General features: G+C 45.5%; 2 protein-coding genes across 3 annotated transcripts in view; one reads left to right on the top strand and one right to left on the bottom strand.

Annotated features, from left to right (window-relative positions):
* The window catches only part of UBXN4 (UBX domain protein 4), a 34,393-nt gene extending 31,383 nt beyond the window's left edge, over nucleotides 1-3,010 (top strand). Inside the window, exon 13 of one of the 2 annotated variants that reach the window (XM_060302489.2) lies at nucleotides 300-3,010. In XM_060302489.2, coding sequence (XP_060158472.1) covers nucleotides 300-438 — 139 coding nt within the window. In that variant the 3' untranslated portion in view covers nucleotides 439-3,010. The remainder of the gene's footprint in view (nucleotides 1-299) is intronic. The other variant, XM_030883058.3, reaches the window with a different exon arrangement.
* LCT (lactase) overlaps nucleotides 1,809-20,838 on the bottom strand; it is a 54,125-nt gene continuing 35,095 nt past the window's right edge. Inside the window, exons 9-17 of the mRNA XM_030883056.2 lie at nucleotides 20,047-20,315; nucleotides 17,012-17,302; nucleotides 14,659-14,857; nucleotides 13,010-13,212; nucleotides 11,051-11,160; nucleotides 8,450-8,584; nucleotides 6,703-6,926; nucleotides 5,617-5,841; nucleotides 1,809-4,985 (exon numbers count right to left, since the gene is read on the bottom strand). Coding sequence (XP_030738916.2) covers nucleotides 4,765-4,985; nucleotides 5,617-5,841; nucleotides 6,703-6,926; nucleotides 8,450-8,584; nucleotides 11,051-11,160; nucleotides 13,010-13,212; nucleotides 14,659-14,857; nucleotides 17,012-17,302; nucleotides 20,047-20,315 — 1,877 coding nt within the window. The 3' untranslated portion in view covers nucleotides 1,809-4,764. The remainder of the gene's footprint in view (nucleotides 4,986-5,616; nucleotides 5,842-6,702; nucleotides 6,927-8,449; nucleotides 8,585-11,050; nucleotides 11,161-13,009; nucleotides 13,213-14,658; nucleotides 14,858-17,011; nucleotides 17,303-20,046; nucleotides 20,316-20,838) is intronic.

The raw sequence follows: 20,838 nt of genomic DNA, 5'->3' as shown, positions 1-20,838 counted from the left end.
TACATCAGCTTGCATAAATAATAAAGGAAAGATTTAGTTGGCAAGTGGTCCCAGTCTTCTAAAACTTAGTGAGTCACCAAGAAATACATGGACAACATGATGTGACTAGTTTGGCTTAGAGAACAGATGAAGTTACACCACCAAAAATGTATAAAGTCTAGTACTGCATTAGTAGATATAATGATCTCTGTGGACTTTTCTTAAACTATACTAATGGCAGTTTAAAAGAAATGGCTTTGTGTTACTGCTGTTTTCATTTTATATCATCTTCTTCTTTCCTCCCTCTTTTGTTATTTCAGGGAACCAGTCAGAAAAAGAGTGCTGGAGAAACGGGGGGAAGACTTTAAAAAGGAGGGCAAGATATACAGATTGAGGACTCAAGATGATGGTGAAGATGAAAACAACACTTGGAATGGAAATTCTACTCAACAGATGTAGTGTGACAAGTACAATATGTGCAGTAATCATTGTTTCTCTTACGATTTAATTCAACTAAAATTCTGCTGGAGAAGTGGGACTGCTTTATGTTTTCCAACTCATCTACAAAATGTCTCTTTATTCCTGCTTAGTGGGTTAAAGTTGTTTAACCTCAGACAAGTCAAGAGATAAAATAACTGGCTGCTAGGTCCTTGTATATGGTAACCAACTGCTAGAAGCCTAAAATAACAAAAGGTCTGCGACAGCCTCCCTTTATCAGCTTTCTTGTTTAGTATTTCATATGCCCATTAGCCCTGTGCTCTCAGATGATATGTTTTGTTTAGGGCTGTTTTGCTCCAGAACTCCTCAGCCCACACAAAGTAACTGAATAATTTGATTTTGAGTCAGAGCGTTTTAACTAGCCAATCAGATGATAATTTGGGTTTAACTTTTCTCTTCTTGCTCATCAGCTGCAAGCAAAATCTTGTAGTTTTTAATCTTAAACACTGAATAAAAAAATCTTTTCCAAAAATCAGAATGATCTTATCTTTCCTTTAAGTTTTGTTATCCTAGCATCTTTTTGTTGCACAGGGCTGTGTGGAGGTCATGTGTCTCTGATACCCCCCTGCCCCACTGTACTGCCCTGGAACTATCCCAGGAAAGGAGGTGACCACCTTATCTTAAACATCACTGCAGGAAGAAATTTTCTGACACCACCGATGCTATGTTACTGTCTCTCCTAATTCAGGGAGGCATCGCTTTGTTTGCATAATGTTATGGTCTTTGTTCTCATCGGACAAAACAACTGCTGGTCTACAACTAGTTCTCTGTCACCTTTATACTGAAGTTTTGCTCTCAATAATGATAATCACTCTTCAAAGAATTGAAGTACCTGTATTGTAGGACAAGAAGTAGGGAATTAAGATCTGCCTCTTGCTCATTTGGTTATTCTTAAGAATTTTAGGTTCTTAATCTGACTAATGTGCTACTATATGTTTATGGTGGTGGAGACACTAAGAATGCTTGAAAGAGGGAGTAAGTTTGACTGTTCCTCTTCTAATCTTTTGTGTTTAGATTGGGATAGAAGGACTCTGACTTTATTTTGTAATGGGAGGAAGAAATTTTCCCAGAGCAAACTTCGTTTTTCACCAGTGAAGTAACAGTGACTTTAAAAAATGGTAATAGTGTTGGCAAGGAAACTGAGACCAGGTACGTTGTTAGTAGGAATGAAAACTGGGATAATCTTTCTGAAAAACATTGTCAGAAACCTTAAATATTTCATGCTCTTTGATCTAATACGTTTTTTGAAGGAATGACCATAAATGCAGGCAAAAGTTAGGTATAAACATGTTAAGTTTTATTTATTTTACTTCAGAATTAGAAACCAGCTAAATGCCTTCTGCAGAATTAACTTTTGCTGAGGAGAAATGGCACAATACTAATTGAACAATTCAGTTTAACGTATTTATTGAGTACCTGTTATGCATTCCGGGAAAAAAGCAGGATACAGAGCTGTAGGTACAGTATGATCTCAGCTTTATAAACACATTTTATATAGAGGTAGTACTATGTATTAACATAATGTAAAGAAAACGCACCAAACGTTAATGGTGGTAAGAGTGATTATATATAATTTTAGTTCTTTTTTGCATCCTTATATGTTTCTCAATTTTCTGTAATGAAATTACTTCCATAATTTAAAAAGTAAGCTTGAAAAAGAAACATCTCCAGCAAGCATCCCATTTCAGTAAAGGTTTGTCGTCTTTAAAAACATAGCAATATGTGAATAAAAAACCAAGTTTGCCTTGAAAAAAATCAAATAGAGATTCTTAGAGAAACGTACATAAAAGAATGATTCAGTCTTTGAGTAAGAGGATCCTTCATCAATTTTATATTTTAAAAAGTGTGCATGGTAAATTCAAAACCGTATGGAAGGCTATAAAATGACATCTTCCTCTTTGTATCCTATCCCCAGTTCTAGTCCCCAGAAGTAACCTCTATTAACAGTTTCTTTTGTAGTTTTCAGAAAAATTTTATGCATACATAAGCAAATATGTAATCTTTATTTTTTAAATAAATGGGATCATATTATATATATACTACTCTGCATCTTGCTTTTTTACGTACACAGTCTTGAAGATCTTTCCCCATCAACACATAGCTACCTCATTCTCATTAATGGCTGCAAAGCATTTCACTTGATAAACTTACCCATTCTCTGGTTGCGTTCATTGGTTATTACAGTTTTTGTGCTTGTGTTTGTTTTTCTATTACAAACATTGCTACAGTGAACATCTTTGGGAAGGTGTCTTCTTAGCTGTGGAAGTATACTTGAACGTCACTGAGTCAAAGGGTGTTTGCAGTTTGGATTATAAAAAATGCTGGGGAATTGCCTCCTGTAAAGGCTCTGTGAATTTACAGCAGCTAACAGGAGGATGTTGTTGATTTCCCCACATCCTTGGCAGCACTGTATTATACTTTTGCATCTTTGTCAACATGATAAATGAAAAACTGTATGCATTTTATATGCATTGTGTTGATTTTGAATGAAGGTGAGCATCTTTTAATATTATTGGTTATTTTGATTTATTTTCTGAGAACTGCCTGTGTTTTCATTTTGTGTTTATCATCTTTTTCTTACTGATTTATAACAATTTCACGTATATTAAGAAAGTTAGCCCTTTGTCTAGCATATGCTATACATATCTTCTCCATGTTCATCTTTTGATGAGTATGTTGATGGTAATTTCTTGCCAGAATTTTTATGTGGTCCTGTATCAGCGTTTTTCTTTATGGCCTCTGGGTCTTAAGTCTTGATTATAAAATACTTTTCCCATTTCAGAAAGTAATTTAAAAAAAATTTACCCATCTATTCTAGCATTCTCGTGGTTTCATTTTTTTACATTTACATCTTGTATCCGAGTAAGGGATGTGGCTCCCTTTCCCTGCCTGTGGCTAACATCCTCAAGAGCTAACCTGTGAGCCACCTCCATGTATGGAGTGGTCCATCATCCACCTGCCCCCCGCCCCTGATTTGGCAGGCCGCCTCTGTCATGCACCCTGTTCCCACGCATGGCTGGTTTGTCTCGGCTCTCTTTTCCTTTGTTGATCTTTCTATTCTCTCTGTTTCAAAACTACTTTTTATAACTAGTTTTATAATATATTTTATATTCTTTTTCCCCCCAGATTTATCCTGGATCTTTTCTCAAGTTTGTTTCATGTGAAACTTTATATTATTCTTTTTCATGTCCTGGCCCCCCCACCAAAAAAAAAGTTATATTGACTTTAGGTATAATTGAAAGCTTATACGAATGTCTCTGATATCACTTTTAGAACCATCTTCACCCCATCTGATAAACTTTTTCTGTCTATTGGTAGGAGAAAAATGCTTGTGCCCTGCAATTCTGACTGTCAGGTTGGGGCCCACGGCAGTGGAACATTTTGATAGGAATTTTCTATAGATACAATTCAGGTAAGGAACACTTATAAGAAGCAAAATTTCGAGTGTGATTGGCCTTTTAAAACCAATTGAAAACTGCTCTATTTTAAAAAAAAACTTTCTCCCAGATATCTAGGAAGAATATATAGACTAAACAAGTTTGAGTGTTCCATACTGTGACTGTCTGATTAGCACCTCCAAGGGGCATTGATAAAGACTCGCTGCTACTCAGCATATGTTTTGTGAATGAGCACACAAATGCAGCGGGTGTGTTTCCTCTGCCCTGTCTCCAAAATGTGCCTGCCAGGGACACTGAGACGTGGCCCTCTGGCCTCCAAAAGCTAACAGCAGAGGATTACTGTGGTGAAGCTATACAAGCGGACAGTCATAACTTCTGTGGAACCTGCCTTCTCAAGGAGAAGCACCCATAGAAGATAGACAGGACACAGTTAATAGCACCTTTTTTAGTTTCTGAGGAACACAAGGTAAGCGTCTGGGAGAGAGCCTGAAGAGAGGGCAGGAGGTGACATTGCAGTTGAATTTTTATGAAAAGGATTGATATGGTTCTTACTAATGTTTTTGCCTTTAAAATCTCTGAAAATTAAAACAGCCCAGTTCAGTGGCTCACAGAACCAGTAGACGCATTCAGTATCTACTTATTTCCACAAGAGCCACTCGCAGGGTCATCTAATGCGCACGTGAATTCCTGATACTGGAGCAAGGTGGAGATATTTCCATTTTAATCAGAGACTTGAAATCCTTCAAGTTTAATTAGTATCTAATAGTGCAGAGACTTTTACAAACTCTGTTATGGGTAAATTATAAGATCCTCAGTGGTCCTGGAGGTGGCAAAGGCTTCAAAGAAACTAGGCCTATTTTGCAGAACTGGAGGAGGTGGTAACTTGAGGTCAGAGTGAAGAACTATGGCTCAATTCCTGTTCACCTGGTTGTGTTTGCTTTTGCTTGGAGTGCTTACAGTACTTGTAGGACAGAAATGCCACACCAGAGACTCCAAGAAGCATTAGAGCAAAGAGTACATACAGTGCTGTCTGGGCCTCTGTTGTACCCAGCCTGAGCCCCAGGAACTGAACGTCCTCTTCTCTCATGGGGCTGGCGGTGGGCTCAGCATCTAGGAGAGGACAACAGAGGCAGTGTGTGCATTGGTACAGACGGAGTTATCAGATGTATGTTAACCTAGATTAAGCCCGAGCCAGATCCTTGCGGTAGAGAAGCTACAGGGTGAGCATGTTGCGGAGGTGACGATACGAATCCTTCACACTGAGTTATGAGCCTCTGAAGGAAGTCACGTCATTTTAGTTTTGAAGCATCCCTCTGAGTGATTAGAATATAATCTATACTGGATAATTGTCTCTTAATTTGTATAGTACTTTATACTTTTTCAGTCACTCAGCAAACATTGGCCACCTTACATTGTGCCAGGCACGGTGTTTGATCCTTGCATCGGCCCAGCGTTCGCCTAGTTTCTTGCCTAAGGCTGCACAGCAAGTTAGTGGTAGGGCTGGGACAAGAATCTAGACCTGCTGTTCCCAGACCAGGGCCTAGTTTCTCAATGTAACTTTAACCCTAATTCCTTTGTTCCATCCTAAGAATGTCTGGAGCATTCAAAGAACAGAAATGTTGGTTGAATGAATGAAGGGGATGGAGAGGCAGAGAGGAGGGTAGTAAACTAGAAGAAAATAGAAACAGGCCCCCTCGCCCCTCACCCTCTGGCTTTTGTCCCTCCCAGAGCCACGTCTCACCTTGCTGCAGACAAGGGTGTGGCCCTGCAGCGGGGTCAGGGAAGCCGTTGCACCGGACTATGGAGGCGTAGAACTTGGCCGACGCTTTGGGGATCCTTGGCAGAGAAGTGTCAGTATAGTTCACGAAATGCACACCGAACTTCTCTGCGAAGCCTGTGGCCCACTCAAAGTTGTCCATCAGAGTCCAAACCGTGTATCCTCGAAGGTCCACCTTATCCTGCACAGCTGCCCAAAGACAGGCCCCAGCTTGAGCTTCCCTGGTCTTCCCAAGACACCTTTCCACCAGGCCTACTGAGGCCGTGCCTGCCCACAGCTTTCCTACGGTCCCTGCATGCAGGTCAAGGTGAGCTTTTTTCAGCTCTTTAAGAGAGCTGCCCACCCTTTGCATGCAGGAATCGTTAGCTGGTCCTCCATGGGTGCTCCTGCATTTTCTAGAAAGGCTCAGCCCTGAATGGGAGTCAGGAACATGGGTAGAGACTAAATTAATCCTCCTGGGTCATGTGTAATCCCCCTTGTCTTCACATCATGGGTTATTGGTCTTGGACAGAGCCTTAGAGTGTTAATGCTCTTCCCTATAGAAAAATATTTTGTCTGGAATAAGATTTTCTAATCGTTTCTTTTTGCTGCTGCATTGCTCATTTTCTTTTACTCAGCATTACTTACCGTTTCTGTGTCATAGTCCCATCCCACGTTGTTCTGCTGAGCTAAGGGCCTCAAACTTTTGCTTGGGGAACAAAAGATCATACAGACAACCCCTCCAGCCCATTCCATGTGGCCCCCACCCAGACTGTCCTCAGGAGGGCACTGCTGTTCAGGGGCATTGACACCAGAGGATCAAGCAGAGCAAATGACAGGCCAAGAACTCGGGTCTTAGCTGTATCAGGCAACAGGGTTTGCTTGCTGAGCTTATATCTAGGAAGGAAGACTCTTAGTGTGCAGCCCCAAAGGCTTACACCCAAAACGAGCTAGAAACCTCATCTTTCTCATCTCGGGCTTGTGGATGTAGTACTGCCCTGACTGCAGACGTTAGCATATGTTTCCAGCAGTGAAAGGTGCACTTGGAGGAAGGGCGGGGGCCTGGCATACCTTTGAGCGCCTCGTTGATGTAACTGCGGAGGTAGTAGATCCTAGCAGTGTCGTTGAGGTCTGATTCTTCCCGCTGGGACACTCCATTTTCTGTTACGTAGATCGGGGGGTTGTTGTACTCCTCCTTTAACCAGTTCAGGATCCTCCTGAAGCCGAAAGGTGTCATCTTCAGCCAGAAGGAGCCAGAGTCTGGCCAAGAGCGATCTGTGACGGAGGCAACTCCCCTACGAGTTAAAACGCTAAGGTTTAGGTCTCGATTTGTAAATCCCAAGAGGCCCTCTGCACAAAACAGGATTTACACTGGAAGAAAACCTAGATTTTTGCCTAGACTCGAGAGTCGTAGCTACACCTAGAAGGGTCAAAAGGCCTCGGATTCTCTTTTCACTAGTTGTAGTGGCATCAGTCAGTGCTGGTGTAACTTTGGACAGGCCACCTAAGCTCTCTGTTCTGCTTTCTACCTGTACAGAGGAATGGTCTTACTCATGGATCTAACCCTCCACGGCTCTGTTAACAGGCCACACCTCACACTAGATGTGAAAGGGCTCTGAGCTTCCCTTACCGTAATCTCCCATGGGATGCGAGTGCTGTCTTCAGAGAAGAGGCGCCCTTGAGTCACCTACGTCTGGTCGACGCCACCCGCAGGCCACAGGCACAGCCACAGGCACCAGTATTAGGGCCTCCATTCATGTGATGATGGGGTAGATATGCTGGGACCTGCCTCAAGTGCCCAAGACCCTTCCTCTCTCTCCAGCGATGGGCAAGGAGAGGGCATCAGGTTGTGCCAGAGGGAGCTCTGCGGGGGTGCACAGAAGCTCATGCATTTCATTAGGAGGAACAGCCATTTAGATATTTCTTAACGTCCAAATCCTTCAGGAAAAAAAACCGTTGCGTTTTATCAGGAGCTGGATTTATTGTTCACCTGAACTGCATGTGGGGCGTTTCATAAGCTTGAGCACAGGTGCCTGGGGAGACAGTCCCAGGACCCATGAGGCAGCAAGAGTCGAGTGGGTGCGTGAACGGGGACCAGCAGGGAGGCCTCTCAGCCCTGCTCAGCAAGCCTGACTCTGGTGGTTGCAGGATGCAGTGGGGATGTCAGCGCTTGTTTCCAAAGAAAGAACCCGGACAGAGTCACAGCTACTGATGGGGAAAGATGCTTTGTCAGAAGAGGGACAAAACAGTGTGCACACATAATAATCCTGATTTTTTGTAATAAACATTTCTGTATAACTATATACTATATAAACTGTATATAATATAAATATATAGAGAGGTAGTACACCCATACACACACACACATACTTCTGAAATGACACAAGAATTTCCTGTTCTTGCTTTCCAGTGTTTCTACTGTGAACATATATTATTTGTAATACAGAAATAATAGTTTAACCTTTACCCTCAAAAGGAAAAAAGAAGCTTGTTATTTTGACTGAAATAACATCTGGTAAGTGAAACAAATCTGATGAAAAAAGAAAACCGAAAGAAAAAAAAACCTTTTTTTCGTGTTTTTAAAAACTCTTAAGCCTGTCTGCTTTTTAAATGGAAAGCATCTTGGAAACCCTAGCCTGAATTACTATCTGACTGATAGAGGTTCTTTTAGGTATCTCAGGAGATGGGGCTCATCTTGCAAAAACCCCAGGATACACAGCATGAGGAGGCAGTTTCAGAGGCTGTACAGGCCTCTAAGTGAGAGAAGAGGAGCACTTTGCTGTCTTTTCCAAAAATTGTTCCAGGCACCCTTCCTTACCTGTCTGCATCGAAGGAAGAGATCCAAGAGGCATAGTTGAGATCGTAGGCCAGGACAGTGGTGTAGTGATTGAACCCAAAAAAGTCATAGGTGCCGTTGATCCTCCTCTTCTCACTCTCTGTGAACTCAGGGAGCCTGGAAGGAAAGGGCCATTAAGGACGTGGGGTTTGGGAAGAGAACGTGCTGTGGGGTGTTGGTGGAGGGCTCTAAACTCAGGTACCTGGAGGTGACTATGGGCCTCTGGCCGGGAGCAAGGAGAGGCCCTCCCAGCTGCTGCTGAAGGCACCTGAGCCTCCTTCTACCAGACCACAGACCTCGCCTCCCTCTCTCTCTTCCTGTTGCAAGTTTTTACTGTGGTTTGTTTAGGCGTGCTATTTTTCTCCAAAGTCATCCTCATTAGTAGGGGAAATACTTTTACAAATTGAATTGACTGAACTTTTGAGATTTGGACTTTTCTGCTCACATGATTTCACTGCACTTTTTAAAAAATTAGTTAACTTATTTTTGACTGTGTTGGGTCTTCGTTAATGCAAGCGGGCTTTCTCTGGTTGCGGTGTGCGGGCTTCTCATTGCGGTGGCTTCTCTTGTTGCGGAGCACGGGCTCTGGGCGCACAGGCTTCAGTAGTTGTGGTTCGCGGGCTCAGTAGTTGTGGCACACGGGCCTAGTTGCTCCGCGGCATGTGGGATCTTTCCGGACCAGGGCTCGAACCCGTGTCCCCTGCATTGGCAGGCGGATTCTTAACAACTGCACCACCAGGGAAGCCCTGCACTTTCTTTTTAAACATCTGGTGGAACATTTTCCTTGTATTCTTTTTTTTTTTAATTGAAGTATAGTTGATGTACAGTGTAGTGCCAATTTCTGCCGTACTGCAAAGTGACTCAGTTATACACATGTAGACATTCTTTCCATGTATTCTTAGTGAGACTTTTCTATACAATTCAATCAACATGCACTTGTGTGCAACACTTAGAGGTTCATCTCAGCCAAATCCTGACTACATGCTGCAGGTTTAGGGTTGCCTAGAGAATGCCCTGCTTAGGTGCCTGACACCTCACCTTGACCTTTCTGCTACCATTAACCTGGGGAAGAACCTTCCCTCCCTGGGGTTTCTGAAATACTGGGGCAAAACTAAGCCCCCGTGCCCACGCCTTTATTTCCCCGCTCAGGAGCCAGCAGGGGTTCCTCAGGTCCCGTGGCGTCAAGGCTGAGCCCCTGTGCTCGGCCTCCAGGCCCGGCACCATGTGGCCTTGGCCCTCCCACCGCTACTGGGCCAAGTCTCCCGAATTCCAGCTGCAGGTGTCCCACTCATTCCGACCTCTAGGCTGGTGCTCACACGCCTCCCCATTGGATGGAAGGGCCTCTGCTCTCGCAAATGCTGTTCCTTCTCAAGGCCCAGGCTCAGCTGATGTCCTGTCTTGTCCGTGAAGTCTCCTGGGTCTACCCAGCCTGCCCTGATCTCCTCTGAGTTTTCCTTGCATGAAGAAATTGGGGAATAGAATTCCTTGGAGTGATGAAGGTCACTGTCTTCCCAGCCAGTGTGTCAGCACTTGAGGAACCATATTTGGAACCCCCTCTTTGTGTGGACCTTGCCGGGCCTGGCCCTGGCCTGGGTACACAGTAGGTGCTCAGCAAGGTTGTGTTAATGGACTGGAGCACTCACTTGCTTGTTGGAGACCAGGGTTGACAGATCAGACCTTTTGGCTCAGCAGGACTTAACCCTAACCAGGCCAGCACACACGTGCGTTTTAAGGGCCAGGATGGATTATTTCATCCTCACAGGTATAAGACTCAAAGGCTGTGTTAGGAATGCTTGCCTTTTGAAGTTTTACCCTAGCCTCCCCTTCTTATGGTCACATGAGCTACCTTAGAGCTTGTGGGTATGTTCCCAGAAGGCCAGGGCACTGCGTCCCCTTCCCCACGCCACACCTCTAAATCCCCAGCCGGACGACTCTTAAACCGAGCACGGGCCCTGCAGTCAGCCTGCTTTCAAATCCCAGCTCCATCACTGAACAGCTGGGCAGTCTTGCCATAATCTCTGTGCTTCAGCTTACTCATCTTTAAATAGGAGTGAAAGTGCCCACAGAAGATGGATCAATGTTAGCTGTTGCTGACGTTGCTGTTACTTCCTTAACGGAAGTAGGACTGCCTCGGTGCAAACCATTGCCACCCACTGGCCAAAGGACAAAAAGCACTCGGCTAAGAGTCACCCATTGCTACCCACATTCACTCCTAAGGTGATGAAATAGGATAAGATGAGCTGGGGAATTTGTCCTCGGAGTGAGATGGTGGGTCGCTAAGAAGTAGGTGCCCTGGGGACGGATTTCCTGGCTATTCTGAAGAATAATAATAAGGGCAACTGCCTTTTGTCTTAACTGCCTGTCACAGCCATGCCAGGTCCTGGGCTAAGCAATTCACATACACATTCGCGTGTAATCTTCCCGGCAAGCAAGGAAGCTCAGACACGCCTAAGACACGCCTCTCTGACCCCAACAGCCATGCTCTCGTCACTGTGCCGTACACCCAGGAGCCTCAGTTGGGCACCACAGAGCAGACATCCTCCCAGCTCTCATGGCTGAGTGCGTGGCAGCGCCAGGACCTACCGAGACTTGTTGAGGCCTGCCGCCAAGCTCCTGTCACGGACCCGTGTCTTCATCACCTCGGGGTAATCCCCATTCTTGAAAATCGGATGTGCGAACCAGCCTCCCATGAACTGCGGGTGGGGTTAAGGGGGAACAGTCAGTACCGGCATTAACAGGCGGGCCCACAGGAGACCGGAGCTCCCGGCTCAGGCGTCGCTGACCCCAGGGCCCCTTCTCCCCAACCCAGTATGAAGCGTGCCTCTCTTCTGCGGCTGTTCCCATATTGCAGCTCAAATGCCCACAGGTCTTGTCACCCCGCTGGGAGCTCACTGTGGGAAGGGCAATGTTCTCACCCACTGTAGCTTGAGGGATGTGAACCGATTTGGCCCTGGACTTGACAAATGCGGCTGGCTGCCCTTAGGAGGGTCCTGCAGAAGAGGGGGAGAGACCCCAAGCCTCCAGGCCCTGATTTCCTCTCTTACCACAGAGCAGGTCCTTCCCCGTCCTCACGCCTAAGGACCCACCAGAACCTCTGGGAGGAACCAGGTGCAAGGCTGGTTGCCCAGGCAAAGGATGATTCTTCATGGGTTTTGGACTCGCAAAGTGAGGAACTTTTCAGTCTGTTTTCTTGAATGAGGTCCAGGCCATCCTTACCCTTAGGGGGTGTATGTGGCAACCAAGTGCTATGACGCTGTGGGTCCTGAGAGGCTTCTTCTGTCTCGACATCCTCCCCTCACCTGCTGGCTACTCCCTGAAATGTGGGTTGAGGACAGCCTTCCATTCCCAGTCAGAGATGAGGCTTGGAACATACTCACTCTGGTAAAAGAAGCTTCAGTTCACTCTGAGGTGAGAAATTGTTTCTGTGGAAGCTGATTTTATTAGGGGACATACATATCATAGTCCTGAGCTGCAGGATCACAGTTCATGGACGAGCTGTGATAATGAGACTACAGCCTAACATTTCCTGAGGTTTGTTTTGATTTCAGAAAACAAATTATTGCTCTAACTCACCAGTTCTGTGAGTCTGAAATGAGGTAATGAATTAATTTTGTTCCAAGGCCTTCCCCCTAGCTGGCTAGCAAATGGGACATTAAGTTCTTGTTTGCACTTTTTAATTTGACCACCTTTGTCAAGTTCGTTTGTGAAGAATTTGGCAAACCAAGGCCATTGGTGTCCTTTCAGAAATGCCACAGTTTCCGGACTCCTCCTCAGAGCCTTTAAAAGTGGGGAGCAATCTGGAGAGAGAGAGAAGCTTGCTTTTTTTTCCTGATGCTGAAACATGGGAGAGGGTGCCTTCAGACCTCTTCAGAGACAGTAGCAGGAGCCAGGGAAAAGCTATGGCATGAAGAGCACCGTTCTCTCTCTCGTCTTGCAGGGGCCCAGGCTGAAATAAGGGTGGGCCGTGTTGTTGGGACCTGCTTACTTGTGCTTCCACTTCCCAGGAGCAAAATTCCATGACCAAAAGATGCATATCCTTATGTGAAGCTCATGGAAAATTCGGGGCGCTAATGAGTTTCACATAACCTAAAGCCCCCAACTTAAGGTAATTCTTAGGCAGAGTAAGTAAAATCAGATGGTGACACCTAGAGGCGAAATGTGACATTGCAGCCCAGTTCTATTAGCTCCTATAGTCAAACCAGATTGAAAAGGCAGAATTTCTTTGTTATTTATCTTCAAGCCAGTGTTGCATCCAGTAAGAGCTATGTGTATAAATTATTTTTTTAAGACTTGAAAGAAAACAACCCCAAAGAACTTTCATCACAGCAAACCTATGAGGTAGTTAGGTCACCTCCATTTCAAAGATGAGAAGACTACAGTACAAAAAGTTTAGATGATTTTCCCAAGGGCACAGAATAAGGTAATAGCAACGCAGGGCCTAGTTCCTAAATCTTTGTTTCGCAGTCTAATTCTGTTTCCATTAGATCGTGACAGGAGGGGAAAAGAGCAAGAGTAAGAACAATGCCCAGAGGAAGAACAGACCTGAACGTATCTCCTGGCGGCCTCCACGTCTTCCTGGTTGGAGGGGTCTCTAGGCTCAGCCCAGTCGCTGCTGATGGTGATGGAAATCATGCCACCTTGACGGGCGCGGTACACATCGTTGTACAGATGCCAGGCCTCAGCGTGAGCCTTTATTAGGTTGTGGCCAGCAATGTAGGGACCAGTGCCAGGCCTGGAGGAGATTCCTGGAAATATACACAGAGATGTCAGTGAAGAATAAATGTGGCCAAGAATATCACTTTCTGCCTATAGATGGCCTCTTCGTGTTTGGGAGAAAGGCTGAAGATTTTGGCTTGAGGAAGAATGGAATTCAAATCCTGTCTCCACTTTTTAAAGCTGGCCAGGTAACTTTGGGTTGAGTAATTCAGTCTTTCAGTTCCTTCCTCTGCAAAATGAGCAATAGAGAGTTCTTATGAGAAGGAAATGAAACAGTGTGTGTGCAAAGCACCCAGAAGTACTGTGTCTGGCAAAGAGAAGGCACTTGATTGACAGGTGTTGGTTTCTGTACCCCTCGCCCAAAGAGTGGCTCATATGTAACAGGCAAAGTACCCAGAAGAGTGTGTGCCTCAGGAGGTGACATCCTGGCACTCTGCGGGGACCCACAGTGAAAGTAAGAGTTGGAGAGTATAGCTGATGGAAGCATCTGACACAGAGATTCCTTGAGAGCAAATGTTATGAGAGAGGCTGCCTCTCATATGTTGAAGGAATGATAAACCAAAGTGTCAACCAAGGACCAATGGGAGATACATCTGGTAATGGGTCAAAGCAGATCTCCCCGTGGCTCTTTCCAGCTTTTACATGTAATCCCAAGGAATCACATAAATGAACACGAATTTACTCTCTAAGGCTCAGAACTCAAGAAAAGGAAAATTGGAGGGTTCTCAAGGGACAAGGAGAGGTCCACAATTCCTTATTAAAAACTCTTAGGAACACAGCACTGTAAATCAACTATATACTTCAATTAAAAAAAAACAAAAAACCCAGGGTTTGATGTATTTTGGGATTAAAAGGTTTCTGTGTCTTGGAAAAGTAATAAGTTGCATATAACATAGTTACATATGACCCCAGCAGGGCCCAGGACAGCTCTCCACGATTAAGGACATTAATACGTCTGCTGCTGAACTTTTCCAATTTTAGCATATGTGCTGCCGAAACGAGCACTGCTCGTGCAGAACTTCTGAATGTTCACTCTAAGTGGGATGTCACCTCACATTGGTTCAAGTCAGGTTAAGCCCAGGTCAGCCAAATCATATATTGGAAACTTTTGCATTTTTGGAGTTGCAAAAACCACTGTGGATCTGTACAGTCTGATGTATTGTCCTTTCCTATATTGATTAGTCCACACCCTTGATCTCAGGCAGCTTCCTATCTGAGGCAGATCAGAGGTAGAGAGAGAGCAATGAAGCCATTTGGATGTATTGAGACGTGAAGTTCATGTTCAGCAAAAGTGGTGTCAGAAGGGGGAAGCTCTGCTGCCTGCCAGGCAGCCCTGAGCAGAAGGCAGGGATTATGAAGCACTGCCTTCGGGCTTTCGTAGCCTCCTCCTCCAGGGCCACCTGGATTTCATGTCTTTGTGGTGCTGAGAATGCCACACTCCAAAGAGCTGACAAGGGGGGGTCTGGGACCTTTACCTGGAGCTGCTGTCCCATAGCCATAGCCCTGGTTAGCAATGACAAAGGGCTCGTTCAGTGTGATCCAGAACTTCACCTTGTCCCCCAGCCTCTGGAAGAGCACATCTGCATACTCCTTAAACCGCTGTACAACCGTCTCATTCTCCCAGCCTCCGATGTCCTGGAGTGCCTGCGGCAGGTCCCAGTGGTAAATGGTCACCTGTGAAAAAGCAAGATCAGCATTTCCATCAACCTCCTTTTCATGGGAAGCCAGCGATGCTGTATGCACCAGCGTAAATGTCTACTGCTAAAGCTGAGGATGAATGATGTGACAAATAAGCCTCAGGGTTCTCTGGCCGGAAGGGTAGGACAGCAGTGTTGAAGTGTGAGAAATTCATACCTCTGGCTCAGAGAAGCCTGGGTTTGAGTCTCAGCTCTGCCACCTACCAGCCATCTGACCCCAGGCTCAGGCCCTGAGACCTCCATGTCCCGGAATCGTTGTGAGGCCGAAATCACATGGCAGAGGACACAAAAAGTGGCTGACATCCTGCCATCTCTTCAGCAAATGTTAGCTATGGTTGTAGTCAAGGATCAGAAATGCTAGAGCTTCAGAACCGCCGGGATAGACTGCACTGAGAGTCTGAGGCTCTGAGGCATTTTGCTTGTAAAGGGGCATCCCCATGGACATCTGTCTGGAGGTTCTTTCTGAGGACCTGGGAACCCTTTGCTGGAGAGGGGCCCCTATGGCCATGTCCGTGTGGTAGCCTTTCCTCTCTCCGGGTCTTCCCTTGATGCTCCTGACACACCCCCTCTTGGCCACGCCGGGGGTCTCCACTGTCCGCAGTCTCCACTGGGCTGCCAACCATCTTCAGCTCAGGCCCAGTCTCTCCCTTTGCCTGAAATGCCCTTCCCCTGCCCACCCACCCACCCAGACTGTCCTCTTTCTTCAAGACCCACACCTCCTTGAAGCTTTTTCCGGCCACAGCACTTTTCTTTTCTGCGGTGTCTCAATGCCCTTAAGAACTACAGGGAATTCCCTGGAGGTCCAGTGGTTAGGACTCCATGCTCTCGCTGCCAAGACCCTGGGTTCGATCCCTGGTCGGGAAACTAAGATCCTGCATGACACGTGGCACAGCCAAAAATAAATAAATATTTTAAAATCTATTTAAAAAAATAAGAACTACAAAATCATTAAGCCCTGAGTTCTGTTCTTTCTGATGTTGTGAATTGTTATGTGTAATGGAGCTCGTTTCCCCCCAGATCTTGGGCTCCTGCAGGGCAGCCACTGGCCATCCCCTCTCCATCACAGCTAGTGGTCACACACACTGTAATAAACGCCGCATGGATGATTTGTTCCTGCAGTGTTAGCAGTGTGAGAAGTCCAGGTAGCACTTTTATTTGTAAAAATCTCTGCTTTTGGGGTGGGGGTGGGGGGGAGGGGTTAATGCGGAGATTATGCTCTGGCTGCAGTGCATAATCTCCAATCAATACAGCAGAGGAAACACACAGTATCATAGAACTAGTGCCCTCCAGCTGTTTATCATAAATGGCCCAGGGGAAAAGGAGAAGTATTCTTATGCTCCCAAGTAAAATGTAAAAGATTTGGTGACAGTAAAGAAGCCCACAAGTGAGCTTCTGTATTATTATTCATAATAACTCATGGCTTAAAAACACGTGCACTTTTGCCTCAGCAGTTCTGCTCCTAGAACCATATCCTACAGATAAACTTCCACCCTAGTGTAATTATGCATCTATGGTTACTCATTGTAGTGCTGGTTATAATGGCAAGAGTGGAAACATCACAGGGAAGAGTGTCCATTAATAGGGAAGTGATTAGAGAAGTAAGGTACAAACGATTACCACATAACTAAAACAAAGCAAAAAAGCAACAAATGAGGAAACTATGTATGGATATGGAAATATCTGTAAGAGCCCGCCAGCCACAACTAAGGAGCCCACGTGCCACAACTAAATAGCCTGTGAGCTGCAACTAAGAAGCCCACACACCACAACTAAGGAGCCCGCCTGCCACAACTAAGACCTGGCACAACCAAATAAATAATAAATAAAAAATTTTTTAAAAAGCAAGTATCAAACTGTATGTATCATACCATTAGGAAAAAAGAGGGGAAAAGGCATATACATACACATATACACATGCCTACTGGTCACATACACAAAAGGACATGAGAACCCAGCAAACTTGGTCACCTATGAGGGAAACATGGCTAGAGGTCAGGGGCAGAAGGAAAATCTTTACTGATCATTCAAAAATTAAATTTGAAAACAGCATTTTTTTCACAAAAGAAATGTTCTCTCCAGCCCAACTGGCTCCCAGGGGACTTGGCCAGGCCAGGTCAGGGCCCCATCTCACCTGGGGCTGGATGCTGGCAGCCTGCAGCGCGTCGATGAGCCGCATGTAGTAGTTCAGGCCCGCTTCATTGATGTATTTGGTAGTTCCGTCAGGGAGGATGCGAGTCCAAGAGATGGAAAAGCGATAGTGGGTCACACCCAGGTTCTGCAGGGCGACCACATCCTCGGCAATCTTGTGATAACTGTCACAGGCCACGTCTCCAGTGTCATCATTGCCAACTTTCAGTGGTGTGTGAGAAAACGTGTCCCAAATACTGAGCCCTTTGCCATCTGCTCTCCACGCACCTTCGATCTCAAGATGACAAGACATGGTCTAAGCAAGTCATGTAGTCAAGCCCTTCCCAGTCAGTGGGTGAGTCCTGACATAAGTCAGCATCACCTTCTCTGCCACCCCTCGATTTCTGAACTCCTACAGCTTCCTGTACATACTTTCTGAACATCACAGCACTGTCATGCTGCACGGCACAATTATCCGCTTGCTGACTGGCTTTCTTCCTACAAGACTGAGGTCTAGGCATTGCGTCTTTCATCTTGGTGGCCCAGCAGTCAATGCAGCAGTGTCTGGAGTATGGTGGGTGCTCACTAAAAGTTTGAATGAACAATTCCACATGCCTCAACCCCAATCACAGCCAAACAAATCCCAATGATGCCAGATGTAGAGGCAGAGTTTCTAATCAGGATGTGTATCACTGTTTCTGTGCCTCCTTTTCCTCCTCCCACCTAACCTATAAACTGACCACAAGCCACTGGGCAAATGCCTACCTATGGGCTTAGGTAGTCTGAGAGGTGTAATTTCCATAATTTACTTTAAAACACTTAAGCATATATAGTGTGATACTGTGTGATTGGCTGCAGCTAAGGTAGTGCTGGCATTCTCAGCAAGAAGACATGTCCAGGCTTGGCCTGCACAGCCCCTCTGAGAGTGGCAGGCCCTAGGTCAGCGGGAGTGCACCCCGTGTGGCCCATCTGGGTGCAGGAGATGGCTTGGTGGTTGGGAGACTAGTTAATGCAGGGGGACTAAGAAAATAAGTGACTATGTTGAAGATATTAGGAACTAGATTTCTCATCATTGGAGAAAAGAGATACAAATATGAAAAGTGGGAAGGCCAGCATTAACCCTGTAGAGTTGGATTGCAATGGAGGTATCTGTGTTTTTTAACATAAAGATTTGGGTGGATGTAGAACTAGATATATACGCACGTGTATGTGTGTGTGTGTGTGTATGTGTGGTGTGTACACACACATGCATTTCCTAGCTCTGTCCACTGAGCGGGCCTAGAAGTAATGACACCCCAGTAGCAGTGAGCACACCTAGCACCCAGGTCTTGGTTTCTAAATGCCCTTATCCAATAAAAGGAACCAGGGCTCATTAGAGAAATGGCTGATTACAGGGCCGGAGCAGAAAAGATACAAGATGAGCCTGGAACATCTTGTTGCACCAGAAAGAATTAACAGAGTGCTCAAAGAATGATGGGCCATGTCAAAAGGACACAGGATCCAGCTAAAGGACAATCCACCAGGCAAAAGGTGGACGATTTAAGCATCTGCATACATAATAATAGCAAAAGTATAACCCATTGGAAAAAAAATAGGACTTCACAAGGCCATACTGATGATATATATCAATATATATTTACATATAAGTAAAATGTAAATAAGTAGGAGAAAAGACAAAGCTTGACCTTTCTTTTGAATGCCACCTAATAAATATAAAAGCAATGATGAACTCAGAAAATCACCATTTGTCAACTCTCATAGTAATAAATGATTCAGGCCTGCAACCTGTGCCCTAGAATAAGTCCCTAACCCTAGCCCTAGAATAAGTAAGTCCAGCTATAAACCTGTGGGGCAGTGGTTCTCACCCAGGGACTATTTTGTCTCTGAGGAGACACTTAGCAATGTCTGCAGACATTTTTTTAGTTGTTACAGCTGGGGGAGGAGTCTACTGGCATCTAGTGGGTAAAGGCCAGGTTTGCTGCTAAACATCCTACATGTGCACAGGACGGGCCCACAACAAAGAACTATCCAGCCCCAAATGTCAATCAGACCCAGCTGGAGAAACCCTGCTACAGAAGATTCTGTCTCCCTGGAGCAACAGGATCCTGTCTCTGAAATCTTGGCATTTCCTCAAGTGCACCTTTCATGCACAGTGTTGACCAGAGCACCGAAGAGGACCAAGAGCTGAGGTTTTCTCCAGGCCATGGAATAGGATACATGAATAGTTCCTGTGTTAGTGTGCTTAGTTAACATATGTCTGGATATGGCAGAATTTGGTCTGAGACTTCATTATACCTTGGTAGTCTGGTCGTCTGGGGGTAGCTACCCTCACCTTCCTCAGAAACATTTTCAGCAGCTATGGTCACCTAGAAAAAATCCAAGGGCTGAGCAACCCAGAGTCAAGTCAGCTCAGACCACTGACCCCACCCAGGTTCCACACTGAGAATACAAACCCCTACTCCTGTATCAAAGAAAATAAATGGAGGAAGAAGATGTAAGGCAGGGTCACACCCCTAACTGCCTGGGCAAGTCACTCTTCGTTTTTTATCTTTCTTTTTTTTCTGAGGAAAAGTAAATCCTCATATTTTCTGTATTAGTGAGCTTCATTTAGCATGAATAAAGTAGAGGTATGATGTTATTAGGACATCAGAAAACGCCCAGGCCCATGTGATAGCCATTTTGATCGAACTGTCTGCTGGGAAGAGACTAGGTGAGAAATAAAGGCATCCAGCTGAGAATCTTCATATTTGCATGTCTTTGCCTAAGTATTTCTTCCAGGCTCCACCTGCTCCATCTGGCCTGCTAACACCCATCTCAGCACAGCCCTTGTAACTGTGATGGCCCATCTGAATTTGGGGATGTGAAGAAGCCAAGCTGTCTGGGAAAAGGGCTTCCCAGACTCCCCCCGCAAGGTAGCCGTACTTCCCTCCCACAGGTCTATAAAAATCCACTGCTCCCACCTGCCCTCTCCAGCCCTGACCCCAGAGCCTGGCACATAGTAGGTTTGCTGTAGATGGTGAATTGTCCTGAACTCCTCACCTGATATGAAGCGGTAGCCACACTCCAGCTGAAGCCCTTGGGAAACTGTCCATAGAGAAACTCGTCTTCCTTGGGCAGCGGCATGCCGTTACTGATGATGACCTCCGTGTAGTACCTGGCAGAGGCTCTTGCTGTGCGAGGCCTGTTCACGTTATTGAAATCAACATGGTACAGTCCGAACTTGACCGTGTAGCCATTTAGCCACTCAAAACTGTCCATCAGGGACCATGCAGCATATCCTCGAAGGTCGACACCGTCGAGCCTGTAGGCTGGGAACGTTCCACAGACAGCAGAGGAGAGCTTTACACCAGGAGGACTCCTCACTGCAGGTAGTCCTAAACCACCAACTTGTGCACACAAGTAATGTGTGCCCTGATAGATCATCTTGTCTCTTTCTTTTTGTCAACACTGATGCCCCCATAGCAAGTATTAATGACTGATCTTTGCAAAATCAAATTCTTTTGTTGGGGTAAAGGGACATGTCTGAAATTCAAGAGTCTCAGCCTACTTTAGAAGTTAAATACAGAAATGTGAATTAGAGAAGAGTTTATTGCTCTAGGGTGCATGGAACCCACCAGAATATAAGCTCCGTGTCAGCAGAAAGTTGTTTATTTTGTTCACTGCTGTGTCCCCAGCACTTAGAATAGAACTTGTCACATAGTAGTTGCTCAATAATGAATGAATGGACCCATGAGAATACTCCTGTGGGACCCTGTGTGTACATTTGGGGAGATGGCCATTGCTTTTTTCAGATTCCCAAAGGGATATGTAACCCCAGACCGGGAAAGAATT

The sequence above is a fragment of the Globicephala melas genome, chromosome 7, assembly GCF_963455315.2.
Source record: "Globicephala melas chromosome 7, mGloMel1.2, whole genome shotgun sequence".
In the NCBI taxonomy this organism is placed as follows: domain Eukaryota; kingdom Metazoa; phylum Chordata; class Mammalia; order Artiodactyla; family Delphinidae; genus Globicephala; species Globicephala melas.
Note: the sequence above shows the minus strand (reverse complement) of the source record. Positions and strands in the feature narration are given on the sequence as shown.